This window comes from Lithobates pipiens, unplaced genomic scaffold (genome assembly GCF_037356315.1).
Source record: "Lithobates pipiens isolate NorthernLeopardFrog02 unplaced genomic scaffold, aLitPip1_a1.2 Scaffold_23, whole genome shotgun sequence".
Classification (NCBI taxonomy): domain Eukaryota; kingdom Metazoa; phylum Chordata; class Amphibia; order Anura; family Ranidae; genus Lithobates; species Lithobates pipiens.
In genome coordinates this window covers 11,007,523-11,023,436 of record NW_027507785.1, presented here as the reverse complement: position 1 = coordinate 11,023,436, position 15,914 = coordinate 11,007,523, and the positions used below count along the sequence as shown (strand labels likewise).

Genomic DNA, 15,914 nt, shown 5'->3' with positions numbered 1-15,914 from the left:
GGCAATACAAATATATCACATTGGAAATACACTATATTGTCAAAATTATTGGGACACCTGCCTTTACACACATGAAGTTTAATGGCACCCCGGTCTTAGTCCATAGAGTTCAATATTGAGTTGGCTCCACCCTTTGCAGCTATAACAGCTTCAACTCTTCTGGGAAGGCCGTCCACGAGGTTTAGGAGATGTGTCTATGGGAATGTTTGACCATTCTTCCAGAAGCAAATTTGTGAGGTCCGGCACTGATGTTGGACGAGAAGACCTGGCTCGCAGTCTCCGCTCGAATTCATCCCAAAGGTGTTCTTTCTGGTTGATGTCAGGCCAGTCAAGCTCCTCCACCCAAAACTTGCTCATCCATGTCTTTATGGACCTTGCTTTGTGCACTGGTGAACAGTCATGTTTGAACAGGAAAGGGCCATCCCCAAACTGTTCCCACAAAGTTGGGAACATGAAATTGTCCAACATTTTTTGGTATGCTGACACCTTAAGCGTTCCCTTCACTAAAACAAAGGGGCCAATACCCAACCCCTGAAAAACAACCCCCACACCATAACCCCCCCTCCAAGAAATGATTTGGACCAATGCACAAAGCAAGGTCCATAAAAACATGGATGAGCGATGTTTGGGGTGGACAAACTTGACTTGCCTGCACAGAGTCCCAACCTCAATCCAAAAGAATGCCTTTGGGATGAATTAGAGTGGATACTGCGAGCCAGGCCTTTTGTTCACATCAGTGCCTGACCTCACAATGTGCCTCTGGAAGATTGGTCAAACATTCCCATAGACACACTCCTAAACCTTGTGGACAGCCTTCCCAGAAAAGTTGAAGCTGTTATAGCTGCAAAGGGCGGAGCCAACTCAAATCAAACTCAAAAAGCCCATGGTGTGTTAAACACACTCAGACTAACACCCACTGCAAAAAGAAAAAAGTGCCCACACAAAACTTGAGAACACAAAAAAAGTGCACATGGTGTACACATGGACCTCCTCTGAAGAGGAAGGAAGGAAGGAATTATCCTGATCCCCAAGGGTGCAAGGCTCCTGTCAGGGACTGAAGCACTCACTGGCCCACCTAGCCAAAACCAGGAGGTGGGCTCCGTTCTCTGGGAGGTTCTCTGGGAGGTCTGCTGAAACAGAGCAAACCCAAGTACTAGGTGGGGCTCCCCCGAAGGGAGACCCCATGAGAAAGTGCGAACCAAGCTAGAAGGCCATGTCCACCCCCTGCCAAGACTTTCAGGGCAGGCCCAATGACCTGCACCCTACTAATTGTGCTGTGAAAAGTATACCGTGCAAAGTGACAGACACACATGAAAAAGGGAGAAATGAAAGGGGATAAGTGCAAATGTGCCATGGTATTGCAGGCTCTTCAGCCAGGAATGAAAAATTCCTTTGGTCCTAGCCAAAATGCTCGGCCCTAGAGGCAGGTGTGAAAAACGTGTGATGGTGCAGTGACCTAGGTGCCAATTAACTCAAAAAGTGTACCCCATACACAGCGAAAATTATGGCACATACACCACAGGCTTCATTCGCCACACGGCCCTTGGCCAGACTAGTGCAGCCCCATCTCTACCAGGAAGGCATCAGAACTTAGAGAGCTTATGGAGAGTCTTGCCTACAACTAGGGACAAGGCCAGAATCAACCCAGGAGGAAAAAGGCCCTCCCACCGCCCCCACACCTAATTACATCAGTGAAGTACTAACTGACCCCCAAAACTGGCAAAGGGGGTAAGGGTTCTTTCCCTAACAATTGATAAGAACAGATACTACACTTCATCTTAGGCCGCGTACACACGGGCGGACTGTCTGTCCAACTTAGTCCGCTGAAACGTGTTTCAGCGGACAGTCCGCTCGTGTGTGGGCTTCAGCGGACTTTTTCAGCGGACAGTCTGACGGACTAAGTCTTTCGGAATTTCCGTAATTTTGTCCGTCCAAACTTGGTTTCAGCGGACAGTCCGCTCGTGTGTAGGCAAGTTGGACGGACTAAGTATGGCGCATGCTCAGAAAGGATTTACACGCCGAAGGTTGCATTGCAGTGTATTGGACGTCGTATTTCTAGTCCCGTCGTACGTGCTGTACACGTCATCACGCAAGCTTTCAGCGGACTGTCTGTTCATCGTGTGTGGTCAAGTCCGTTCATTCAAAAGTTGAACGGACTGTCTGTCGGATTGTCTGACGAACTTAGTTGGGCAGACAATCCGCCTGTGTGTACGCGGCCTTAGCCAAACTCAACCCTACGGACCAAGACTGGGAGGCCATTAAAGTTCATGTGCGTGTAAAGCCAGGTGCCCCAATACTTTTGACAATATAGTGTATTATTGATAGGAAAAATGGAAATCATAGAGATAATAATCATACCCGGGATAATCAAATTGATCACAAAATTAACAAAATTTGGTAATGAAGGTAAAACACAACATTGATAATAGTTATAGTAATATTGGCCAATAAAAACCCAATAGGGGGGTCATAATGCTTCCCAACTCCATCCAAAGCTAAAACTGAAATTTTGGATGGCGTTTTACAAGGGCACCATATGAGTACATTCATCATGATAAGACGGTGATAGAGGACGGTACACAGAGCTGAAACCCGTTACCATGAGGTGACCTCAGAAGAAAAAAATTACAAACTGCAGATTCAGTATAGCAAGAAGTCTGGTAACGATGAAGTGAGTCCCGGGCCCAGAATTCGAAATTCCTGCCGCATCTGAGGAGATATAATAAGATCAATATGCCACCTGTTTATTTAGTTGGAAAATAAAATAAATAAATAAAATTATCTATAAAAAAAAAAATATATATATATATATATATATACCTGTATACAGTGTACAGTGCCTTGCGAAATGATTCGGCCCCCTTGAACTTTTCAACCTTTTGCCACATTTCAGGCTTCAAACATAAAGATATAACATTTTTATTTTTTGTGAAGAATCACCAACAAGTGGGACACAATTGTGAAGTGGAATGAAATCTATTGGATATTTTAAACTTTTTTAGCAAATAAAGAACTGAAAAGTGGTGCGTGCAAAATTATTCGGCCCCTTTACTTTCAGTGCAGCAAACTCACTCCAGAAGTTCAGCGAGGATCTCTGAATGATCCAATCATTGTCCTAAATGACTGATGGTGATAAATAGAATCCACCTGTGTGTAATCAAGTCTCTGTATAAATGCACCTGCTTTGTGATAGTCTCAGGGTTCTGTTGAAAGCGCAGAGAGCATCATTAAGACCAAGGAACACACCAGGCAGGTCCGTAATACTGTTGTGGAGAAGTTTAAAGCCAGATTTGGATACAAAAAGATTTCCCAAGCTTTAAACATCCCAAGGAGCACTGTGCAAGCGATCATTTTGAAATGGAAGGAGTATCAGACCACTGCAAATCTACCAAGACCTGGCCGTCCCTCTAAACTTTCAGCTCAGACAAGGAGAAGACTGATCAGAGATGCAGCCAAGAGGCCCATGATCACTCTGGATGAACTGCAGAGAACTACAGCTGAGGTGGGAGAGTCTGTCCATAGGACAACAATCAGTCGTACACTGCACAAATCTGGCCTTTATGGAAGAGTGGCAAGAAGAAAGCCATTTCTCAAAGATATCCATAAAAAGTCTCGTCTAAAGTTTGCCACAAGCCACCTGGGAGACACACCAAACATGTGGAAGAAGGTGCTCTGGTCAGATGAAACCAAACTTTTTGCCCACAATGCAAAACGATATGTTTGGCGTAAAAGCAACACAGCTCATCACCCTCAACACACCATCCCCACTGTCAAACATGGTGGTGGCAGCATCATGGTTTGGGCCTGCTTTTCTTCAGCAGGGACAGGGAAGATGGTTAAAATTGAGGGGAAGATGGATGCAGCCAAATACAGGACCATTCTGGATGAAAACCTGTTGGAGTCTGCAAAAGACCTGAAACTGGGACGGAGATTTATCAAGACAAGACAATGATCCCAAACATACAGCAAAATCTACAAAGGAATGGTTCACAAATAAACGTATCCAGGTGTTAGAATGGCCAAGTCAAAGTCCAGACCTGAATCCAATCGAGAATCTGTGGAAAGAGCTGAAAACTGCTGTTCACAACCTCACTGAGCTCCAGCTGTTTTGCAAGGAAGAATGGGCAAGAATTTCAGTCTCTCAATGTGCAAAACTGATAGAGACATACCCCAAGCGACTTGCAGCTGTAATCGCAGAAAAAGGTGGCTCTACAAAGTATTAACGCAAGGGGGCCGAATCATTTTGCACGCCCCACTTTTCATTTTTTTTATTAGTTAAAAAAGTTTCAAAAATCCAATCGATTTCGTTCCACTTCACAATTGTGTCCCACTTGTTGGTGATTCTTCACAAAAAATAAAAATGTTATATCTTTATGTTTGAAGCCTGAAATGTGGCAAAAGGATGAAAAGTTCAAGGGGGCCGAATACTTTCGCAAGGCACTGTATATATAGTATATATCTCAAACTAATAGTAAAATAATAACACATTTAATTTCTGATTCCGCTCATGTTTATATTCATGTTCAATAATATGATGGTGCTTTTATGGTCATACACTATAGCTCTCCCTTCTCCAGACACCAGGGGGTCAGGGGAGTTCCCTGGCGAGGATGGGAGATTCTGGGGATGGTTCCCCTGGGGGATCCAACCTGCGATCCCAAACCACATCTTCACCTGAAGACCTTGGCTATGGCCTTAAAAAAAGGGGAATCTACAAAAAAAAAAAAAAGGGGTAAAACCACGCTGAGACCTAAAAATAATATTTCGTAATGAAAAAAATAATAAATAAATAAAAATTCAATATCAATAACCAATTAAATGAAAATTATTGAAAAAAAAGATAATTATTGAAAATATAAACAATGAATGTACAAAAAATTATAAGACTGCTGCTCCACTGTGGGATACACACACAATAAAGATGGAAACAAAAAAGGTTGGCACAGCTCTTTTTTCCTTTTTTGATCACTTAAAGAGGATTTAGAAGGAGGAGGAAAAGCTGGTGAGCCTCAAAGCAAATGTAGCACCCTCTACCATAGGTAGGTGCTAGCATAGGATTTTTGCTAGGGAAACTGTCAGTACAGGTAAATTTAGGCAGGACTATGCTTCAGGCTAGGCCTGTCTGTTTTGATCTGGGGGGCAGGGAGTGGTTAGTGTAGCATTGGGTGTGACCACCTGTACTTTTGTTCTGAGGTGCCTCCCCTGCTTCCAGTGAGAAAGTTCTGGAAGAGGGACAGGGCCTAGAACTGGAGTGGTAGACAGCTCTTGTGAGGAGCCCTGACCAATCCCCAACTGGACTCCCATATAAGCTGAGGTAACAGGCCACTGGAGGGGGGGGGAGTTGTCAGCCAGGAGAAGTGGAGAATGGAGTACTAGACAGCAGCAAGAGGGCATCCCCATCTGGGGGGGGGGGGGTGCGCTAATCATGGGAGGAGGCCCCAGGAGAGCTGTGAGGGAGCTTCACCCTTACACGGTCATGGGTGAAGTCCTCATCATTACACGGTCATTGATGAGCAGTTCCTGGAGCAGAAGGGCAGGAGAAGCTGTCGGAACGCACGGTCCAGTTAAGTTCTTCATCACAGACTCAGGGCAGAGAAAGGTCGGTGAGTAGACCACAGTGACCCATACCACTATCTTCAGTTTTCTACTGTTTATGCTAGCCGCATGTCATGGTTATGCAATAGAGTTGGTCTGCTTACCTGTTTCCATGTGTTCATCTCTAGAGACTAGCCGACCCTCACCTGACTGCTTTTGTAATCCATCCTCTGGCATGACTCCACCCTAGCTCCTATCAGAGAACTCTATATTAACCTGTGCACTGCAGGCCAGCCCTGCTGATCAACCATTGTGTATTCCTTTGTGTGTTAGCTTCCTGTTACCTGCCGTGTGCTCTTCTGTTGTTCCGTTACCGACTTTGGCGTGTCTTTGACTATCCCTGTTTGCCTGTGATCCTGACCTTTTGGCGTGTCCCTGACTATTCCTGTCTGCTTGTGGCCCCGACCTTGGCTTTGTCCCTCACCATCCCTATCCTCCTGTTGCCTACTGTGGGTGTGAGCTGGGGGACCCTGGGGGTCGCGACCTGGAACCAGTTGCAGCCAAGTCCATCCTCACCACTCGAGGCTCTGGTGAACACCTGCTGGCTCTTAGACTCCGCGCCCCAGGGAATCTTACGCTCTAACCCCGGTGGGACCTGTCTCCCGTCCGCAGCAGTCAGCCGTAGGGTCCACAACATTGCAGTGCACTCCTGATCCCTACGGTGTACATCTGTCACCTCGCCTCAAGGTGACCTGACACCGCACTTGTGGTCAGAGCCAGTCCATTTAAAGTGAGGAGACATCTCTGATTAAACTACCCTTACCACCCTACTGATAATATTTTAGCTGGTTATCCCTACAGCTCAATGCTCCTTGCTGCTATGTTTGCATGCATAAGGATCGAGCATGGAGGCATATTCTCTATATGCAAGGCTGATCAAACAAATACAATAGGCACTGGAACTGTGTTGTCATCTCTGGATATATGCATACTAGCATAGGTTGTGCCTAGCACACTCAACACTGGGACATACGCTCTTCTTACTCACCTTGCCCTGCTCTTTTACCATTCCAGCAATAACTGTCAGCAAACGCCTAGGCCGGCGGAGAAAAATACCTACCTAGAGAGCTCACTAAGTAAAGTGAGCAAAAGTCCTTCGAAATGCATTGTTGTGCAGCGAAGTTTCTCCCCACTTTTTATTTTTTATTTTATTTTTTTTCATCCTGATTGGAATAACAGGATCTAGCACCAAGTTGTACAGATTCTACGCACATGACACCCTGCAAACTACTTTTATACTAGAATCGCACATGCTAACAATGTTAACTCCTATCCTCTTTTTCACAGGTTGGACACTGTTCATGCCATGATGGCAGTTAAGGGTACAGGCCCGCAAAAGTTTGGGTTCATGCAGGGCAGGGAGGGAGGATGTTAGCCTAATTATGTTTGAAGACGAGTGCAGATGTTGTGATGCGTGACTACATGTGTATTGTAATGATAACCTAGCTAGAATACATGTACATGCTTTTAAAAGATACACACAGTCTGCGGGGCTGATGAGTCCTGGAGCTTCGCACTTTATTTACCACCAACCAATATGGCCTCCTTCAAATTTATAACATGGAACGTCCGAGGCATGAGGGATCCAATCAAGAGGTCTGCTATTTTTTTCACTGCTTAAAAAAGAGCGGGCAGATGTAACAATCTTGGTGGAGACTCATGCTGAGGGCTCAATGTTGAAGGCGTTTAAGCGTCCATGGGTTGGCTGGGCTTACCACTCAGTACATACTACTCAATCTAGGGGTGTGTCAGTACTTATTTCAAAATACACATATTTTGAGCTCCAGGACTCAGTGATCGACCCAGAGGATAGATACGTACTCTTAAAATTTAAGATATATGGGGATGTGTTTCTACTGTTGGCCTTCTATATACCCCCACCATTTAATTCTACCATATTGACCGCAGGATTTGACTTTATGGCCTTCCACCCCGGCAATCTGGGTGGGAGACTTTAATAACGTCCTTGACCCCGGTTTAGATGTGCGGGGCTGCGTCCTCTCTGCCGCCTACCCGCCAGATTCAATTTGCCAGGATATTTTTGGGTTTCGGCCTGGTGGATACTTGGAGGATTGGAAACCCCACGACAAGGGCTTATTCATGCTTCTCACCTACCCACCACTCTATGTCACGTATAGATTTAATCCTTATCTCCAGGTCCCTCCAGTCGATATTGATTGGAGCGGGATTTTTCCCTAGATCATTATCCGATCATTGCCCCTATTGGGCTATAATCTCCTTACCCCATGAAAAGCCACCTAATACATGGCGACTGAACCCCTTCTGGTTGACTTTGCTCCCGGAGGATGATGACATTGTCACAGACTGGAAACAATACTTGACTTTAAATGAGGGCACTACCACACCACAGTCAGTCTGGGAGGCATTTAAACGACATGCTCGCATGACTCTCACCATGCATATTAATAAGATTAAGAGAACCTCCACGCTGGCTCTGGACAAGGCATTAGAGGACCTAAGTACAGCCGAGACTGAATACCTCAGAAACCCCACCTTAGAAAAAGCCGCTGCTATTAAGCTAAGATCTAGGGTGGGCGACATACTGCATTATGAGAAATCCAAACGCAAAATGTTTTTCCATAAACAAAACTCATTTGGGCATGGGGAGAGGACGGGAAAACTCCTAGCGTACTTGATACATTGCGAGGAACGTCCTCCGGTAGTGATCTCCCTGCGCTCCCCTGATGGAAACCTAGAGACAGAGCCTAGGAGGGTAACAGCACAATTTAGAGACTTTTACGCTACCCTGTACACCACCCGGCCCCCGGGTGACACGGCTCTTATGGACTCGTTTCTTGCCGACCTGACTGTCCCTCAGTTAACGGGAGAGCAGGCCGAGTTTTAGGCGCTGCTTATTGCGAATGAGATCACTACAGCCCTAGCACAGTTCCTTAGGTCTAAAGCCCCGGGCTCGGATGGCCTACCAGTGGAACTTTACGCCACATATGCAGATTTACTAATCCCTAAGCTATTATCACTTTACAACACTATATTCGAGACATCAGAGCTCCCAATCTCTATGAGAGAGGCCACCATAGTATTAATTCCAAAGCCAGGTAAAGACCCGCATCTGCCAGACTCATATCGGCCTATCTCCTTGCTGCAGGTGGACGTTAAGATTCTAGCAAAAGTACTCGCAAACCGTCTTAACAAGGTTATACTATGCCTTATACATTGTGATCAGGCAGGCTTTATGCCAGGCAGGAACACGTCCTTCAACCTTAGAAGGCTCTTTATGAACATGCAATCGCTGCACCACAACTGGGTCCAGGAAAAAGTTGCCTTAGATACAGCTAAGGCATTCGACTTGGTCGAATGGGGTTAACTCTGGACCTGCTTGGGTAAATTCGGAATAGGCCCCAGGTTTATCAAATGGGTGCAGCTATTGTATCAGGCCCCAGTGGCAAAAGTGATCACTAATGGATGGCCGTCTGAGCACTTTCCCCTGTTTAGGGGTATGAGACAGGGCTGTCCCCTGTCGCCACTGCTCTATGCCCTGGCAGCGGAGCCACTGGTAGTGGCTATACGCTCACATCCCGATATAGTGGGGCTTAGCAAGGTAGAGGTGACCTAAACAATTAGTACTTATGCAGATGACACGTTACTGTATCTGGATGATTCTGAGACCTCCCTTCCTACGGTCTTGCCCCTGATAGAGCATTTTGGAACTTTTTCTGGACTCCACATTAACTGGGACAAAACCCAAATACTCCCACTTGATAGCTACCCACCTCCTAGGGACAGAGCTGAACTTCCTTTACAGAGACAGTATAAAATACCTTTATGGCCATAGTGGCCGTAGGACGTACCGGAAGTAGAGTAAGACTGGCGGAAGACGCCACTACCCCATCTTCCTTATTGTGCTTTTTTACTCTGTTGAAATGTGAGAGTCTTTAACGTTTTCTAATAAATCTATCTGCCTAATTTTAAATTACTACACCATTGGAGTCTCCTTTCTCTTTCCCCTTCCCCCTTCCCTCTTATTTTGAGCCATACATTTCGGAATTGATTTGAGGATCCACAGAATAAAGCATATATGCTGGGACTGGCCCTCTAGTGGCGGAATTTTATTACCACATCCCTCCTCTGGATTTCCTTGATGGCTAAAATTAAAGCGGGATTCCACCCTAAAGTGGAACCTCCGCTGATCGGATCCCTCCCCCCTCCGGTGTCACAATTGACACCTTTCAGGGGGGAGGGGGGTGGAGATACCTGTCAAAGACAGGTATTTTCACCCACTTCCGGGCATAGACTCCCGTGGGAGTCTACGCCATTTCCTGCCCTGCCGCGCTGTCTGCTGGGACACACACGGGTCCCAGTGACAGCGCGGAGATTTCCTATTGCGCGGCGCGGCTCGCGCATGCGCAGTAGGGAACCGGGAAGTGAAGCCGATTCGCTTCACTTCCTGATTCCCTCACCTAGAATGGTGACTACAGCAGCCGAGAGCCGAGCGATCGATCGGCCTCGGCTGCCGACATCGCTGGAACTCGGGACAGGTGAGTGTCCATTTATTAAAAGTCAGCAGCTGTAGTATTTATAGCTGCTGGCTTTTAATATTTTTTTTTTTGGTGGAATCCCTCTTTAATGAATGAAATGAGAGAATCCTGGGGATTTTTCTGATCAGCTTGTTTACTTCGTTTGAAGGTGAGAGTTCTGGGAGCCTGGATTAGTGGACATCACATCATTGGTCCTTCCTCCATTTATTTTTCTTATTTGTATTTGTGCTTTTATATGGACTATTTTTTCTTTTACATATTCTAATTTTTGCACATATTATTACTTCGAGTTTTTCTATTATATTATATGAGTGGCACGATTTGCGCAGGACCCCCTCTTATTAATATTCATTTGATAGTTTGTGCTCACTATTTTGTTCTGCTGCATTTTTTTGCACTATTTAGCACTTGCACTTTTTATCACTCAGAGGTCTACATTTGATCTTTTTATCTATTTTCTTCTTTTATTATTAGTAGTTTTTGACATTGTTTCACTTTAGTCACATTCATCACTTAGTGGCGCAAGGGCTAATTTTTTTCATAAAATACCTTGGCATACGGACCACTAGAGACCCTAGCGATTATATAGCTTTGAATGTCACTCCACTTAATGCAATGCTTAAGGAGAAAACTCAAACCTGGGCCAGTCTCCCCTTGGGGGTTATGGGATGGATAAATCTTATAAAAATGGTCCTGTTACCAAAAATCCTCTACATACTGTGGCACTCACCGGTTTATTTAATTCTGAGGCATTTTAGACTGATGGAGGCCATTCTAAAGCCCTTTGTCTGGGGTAAAAATGGACATAAGCTACCTTGGCATAGACTTAAAACCCCTACGGACCTCGCAGGAACAGCGTTGCCTGATTTTAACTTATACTACCTGGCAGCTCAACTCTCCGAACTCTTTCATATAGATAAGGTCAATAGGGAGAGATTCCTATTTCTCCTTTGCCCAGGTGGACACAGTCCACTGAGGATCCCCTCATGGTAGTTTCGGGTAAAGCAGGGGGAATGGGTGGAGAGGGCGAATGGAAGTCTTTGCTACACCACTATAAAAAAAAGTATGGTAGATAGCCTTCACTATATTGTAAAAAAGTGTAGCGCTTCTCATAACATCAATCGGTAGAACTCATAAATCTTTCATGTAAATGTAAGATTACACTGTAGAATAGTGCTCAGAATATGTAAATTTTTGACATAAATTATATATATAAGTGACACAAAGAGTATCCAAGTAAAAAGAAAAAAATATAAAATTAGCCAAATGGAAGGGCAAAGTCCCGAAACACAAAGTCTTTAGTGTGTGATATCTTGGTATGATCCAAAAACGTGAAAAAATTGCACCTCCATTCTAAGATTCATATATTAGTCATGTACAGTTCCCATCACCAAACGAATTGGAGGCTTACCAGAGATGTTGGATCCTCACAAATTTACATTTGGGGGATCATACAAGCCTTTGCAATTATATGCAGGTCCTCACAGCGGCAGTTCACCAAGGGAGACCCCAAGTATGGATGATCTTGTCACGGGTTACAAGGTGTTTTAACTCCAACCAGATATATCCAAAAAACGGTTTAGGAACATAAGAAAAAGAAGCAGGGACCAAACATAGCGTAATTCCGTTTTTATAGAAATAGATAAAAAATAAAAGTACAAAACTCACATGTATAAAGTGGTTTGTGCGCTTAACAAAATAAAACAAGGTTGCAGCAGAGTCCCGACGCGTTTCGTCGTATAAGACGTCTTATACGACGAAACACGTCGGGACTCTGCTGCAACCATGTTTTATTTTGTTAAGCGCACAAACCACTTTATACATGTGAGTTTTGTACTTTTATTTTTTATCTATTTCTATAAAAACGGAATTACGCTATGTTTGGTCCCTGCTTCTTTTTCTTATGTTCCTAAACCGTTTTTTGGATATATCTGGTTGGAGTTAAAACACCTTGTAACCCGTGACAAGATCATCCATACTTGGGGTCTCCCTTGGTGAACTGCCGCTGTGAGGACTTGCATATAATTGCAAAGGCTTGTATGATCCCCCAAATGTAAATTTGTGAGGATCCAACATCTCTGGTAAGCCTCCAATTCGTTTGGTGATGGGAACTGTACATGACTAATATATGAATCTTAGAATGGAGGTGCAATTTTTTCACGTTTTTGGATCATACCAAGATATCACACACTAAAGACTTTGTGTTTTGGGACTTTGCCCTTCCATTTGGCTAATTTTATATTTTTTTCTTTTTACTTGGATACTCTTTGTGTCACTTATATATATAATTTATGTCAAAAATTTACATATTCTGAGCACTATTCTACAGTGTAATCTTACATTTACATGAAAGATTTATGAGTTCTACCGATTGATGTTATGAAAAGCGCTACACTTTTTTACAATATCGTTTACTTTACACTTGATACCCCGGTGATGTGTTAGCAGCTCTTTTTTGTGTTTGTTTTATTCTATTTTTTGATAAGATTAGCGCAGTGTTTTGTTACAAATTTTACGTTATACACATGGTAGATAGCCTTCACTAGACTCAATATACCAACATTTCAGGAATTCACCCCACTGTGGCACAACACTGCTTTGCCTGAATTTAATTCAATCCCAGATTGCAACACGTGGAGTTCCAAAGGCATATTTTATCTCTCTCATATAGTTACTGAGGGAACACTCAAATCCTTTGACAAGTTGAAGGCAGATTTTTACTTACCGAGCCAAATGTACTTTAGGTACTTGCAACTGTGTCATGCGTACCGTGCCCAGTTCCCAGCCAACAGCACACCCTTAGCCAACAATCCCCTAATGGAGGCAATTTAATGCCCAGACCCTAGAAAACTGATCTCACAGTTCTACAGCATGTTGACACTCCCACAGGATACTGTATCAGCTTTTGCATTAAAACTAAATGGGAGGGAGAGCTGGGACATATGGAGGATGGGGAATGGAGTGAGGCCCTCTATGCATGCAAGTTGGTCTCCCCTAAGCTCTCAGATCATCTCACCCAGATCTTCATAATACATAAATCTTATCTAACACCCCTCAGGATAGCCAGGTACAGGCCCTACCAGCCCTCAAGTTGCCCAATGTGTAACCAAGCTATGTGCTCATTCTACCATCTCCTTTGGCAATGCCCCAAAATACAGGCGTACTGGACACAAGTTGTACGATTCTTACATGACACCATGGGCTCCCCAATAACAGTACAGCCTAAGGCCTGCCTATTGGGAATTTTTCCAGAACCAGAATTGAACAAATTCACTAGAACATTCCTAAATGAGACTCTTTTCTCGGCTAGGAAGGTTATAGCTAGGACATGGATGAGACCCACCCCACCTGAGTTCTCACATTGGATAGTGGAAGTGAATAGCACACTGCCATACATGAAGATTGTTTATTCCCATAGGGGGCGTCCCTCTAAATTTGATAAAATATGGGAGAGGTGGTTGAAGGCCTCCAAAATTGTGACAGGAAGCTAATCTGTTGAAATGTGAAGTTTTCTATAGGTATAATTACATAGCACCCATTGGGGAACACTCTGCTTGGCTTGGTTGGTAACATTGATGCTTCTGATTGCAACTGTTTTGTCTACATTTCATGCAAGCATGTAACATGCACATGGTTGACATTGTAACTTTTATGCTCTCGTCTAGGGATGAGCCAAACACCCCCCGGTTCGGTTCGCACCAGAACTTTCGAACGGACCCAAAATTCGTACGAACTTTAGAACCCCATTGAAGTCTATGGGACTCGAACGTTCAAAATTAAAAGTGCTAATTTGAATGGCTAATATGCAAGATATTGTCCTAAAAAGGGTTTGGGGACCTGGCTCCTGCCCCAGGGGACATGGGTCAATGCCTAAAATGTTTTTAAAAATGGCCGTTTTGGCGGGAGCACTGATTTTAATGACGATTAAAGTGAAAAAAAAAGTGAAATATTTATTTAAATATCATGCCTGGGGGGTGTCTATAGTATGCCTATGAAGTGCCACGTGTTTCCCGTGTTTAGAACAGTCCCTGCACAAAATGACATTTAACAGAAATAATGTCATTTAAAACTGCTTGCGGTTTTAATGTTATATCTGGTTCCGGCAATATGGATGAAAATCATTGAGAAAAATGGCATGGGTAGCCCCCCCTGCCCATTACCAGCCCCTTTGGGTCTTGTACGGATATTAAGGGGAACCCATATTAAAAAAAGGAAATACGTGTGGCCCCCCAGGCCCTATATACTCAGAACAGCAGTATACAGGCGGTGCAAACAAGACAGGGACTGTGTAGGTTTGTTGTGTTAAGTAGAATCTGTTTGTAATTTTCAACTGGTACATTTTTAAAGTGTAGCTCCAGTCAAAAAAAACTATTTTTAAGCTTTTTGGAAAACATAGGGAAGGGTTATCACCCCTGTATAATTTGTTTTGCCGTCCATCTTTTTTCATCTCACTTCCTGTTGTCTCCTTCCATTTGCAAGTAGGAGACGTTTGTAATTTGGTTGTTTGAAAGTAGGGGCCTGCCCTATATGCTCTGCAGAAATGGCGGAACAAGGTGTTGGTGTTGCCACAACATTGTAAGCCCTCAAAGTGACTCTTGGTGGGTGCTGGAGCGCCCTGCTGTGAACGATTATATCAAGAATTGTAATTACATGCCATTGTTGAGCAGTGGTAGAAAAATTGGGCCTTTGGTGGTTGTGGTGCTGGTGCCACAACACTATAAGTCCTCACCGTTACTCTGGGTGGGCACAGGAAGGGGCCCTCCTGTGAAATATTATATCAATAATTGTAATTACATGCCCCTGTTAAACAGGGGCTGAAAAATTGGGCCTTAGGCACTGGTGCTGGTGCCACGACACTGCAACCTCTCCCAGATACTGTAGTTGGAGTGCAGGAATGAGCCCTGCTGCAAAGCATTGCATCAAAAATTGTAATGAAACGCCCCTGTTAACCTCCCTGGCGGTATGATTCAGTCTGGAATAAGGTGCTGAAAGCGGTACAATTATTTTGCATGGAAATCTGGCTTTTATTTTGTAGTCCTGTAATTCTTAGGAATAACGCTCTGAAATCTCTTCATTGTCTTCAAACCAGAGTCTAGCAGACATCCCGGGTATGATAAAGTTTATAATATAATAAAGAATAATAAAAATTATTCAATAATGTAATCAAATCCAAAAAAAAATGAAAAAGGGACATGTTTTGGTTGCTATGGACAATCTCCAAATTACAAGCAGTAAAAAACAGTATTTATAATATAAAAGTGCATGCAGGGCATTGCACAAACCACTAGGGACAAAGGGGGTGTGTATTTTTTACTACAGCACTGTAATCTGTAAGATTACAGTGCTGTGTGTGTTTTGTGTCTTTTTACATTTTTGAATTTGCCGCCGTTCTCCGCTCCCGTGCGTCGTAACGTCGCAGGGAACGGAGCTCGGCGGCATTCGGCACTGTGAATCGAGCGCAGGACGGCTCGATCACACAGCGCGGGGGACATCGCTGGATCCAGGGGACAAGGTAAGTAACGTTACCTGTGTCCTCCCCTGCATCGAGCGGTGCAAGCCCGAGTCTGGCTCGGGGTTACCGCTATTGTAATGAAATTCCCAACCCGAGCCAGACTCGGGATTACCGCTAAGGAGGTTAAACAGGGGCTGAAAAATTGCACGCATGCACAATCTCCTACAACTGACTGCAAGCTCTATTTAAAAAGAGAAAGATAGCTAGCTATATAAGTGGATATAACGGTGTATTCTGCGGTCAGGGCACGCAGACAGCACGCACAATCTCCTACAGCTGACTGTAAGCTC

At 44.2% G+C, this 15,914-nt stretch overlaps 1 protein-coding gene across 2 annotated transcripts in view; it reads right to left on the bottom strand.

Moving 5' to 3' along the window:
* The window catches only part of LOC143927195 (ecto-ADP-ribosyltransferase 5-like), a 425,121-nt gene that overhangs the window by 353,154 nt on the left and 56,053 nt on the right, over nt 1-15,914 (bottom strand). The window contains exon 5 of one of the 2 annotated variants that reach the window (XM_077451172.1): nt 811-2,709. The exons of the other annotated variant lie outside the window; for it this stretch is intronic. Coding sequence (XP_077307298.1) covers nt 2,612-2,709 — 98 coding nt within the window. The 3' untranslated portion in view covers nt 811-2,611. Of the gene's footprint in view, nt 1-810; nt 2,710-15,914 lie in introns of those variants that run through there. 2 annotated transcript variants of the gene reach the window in all.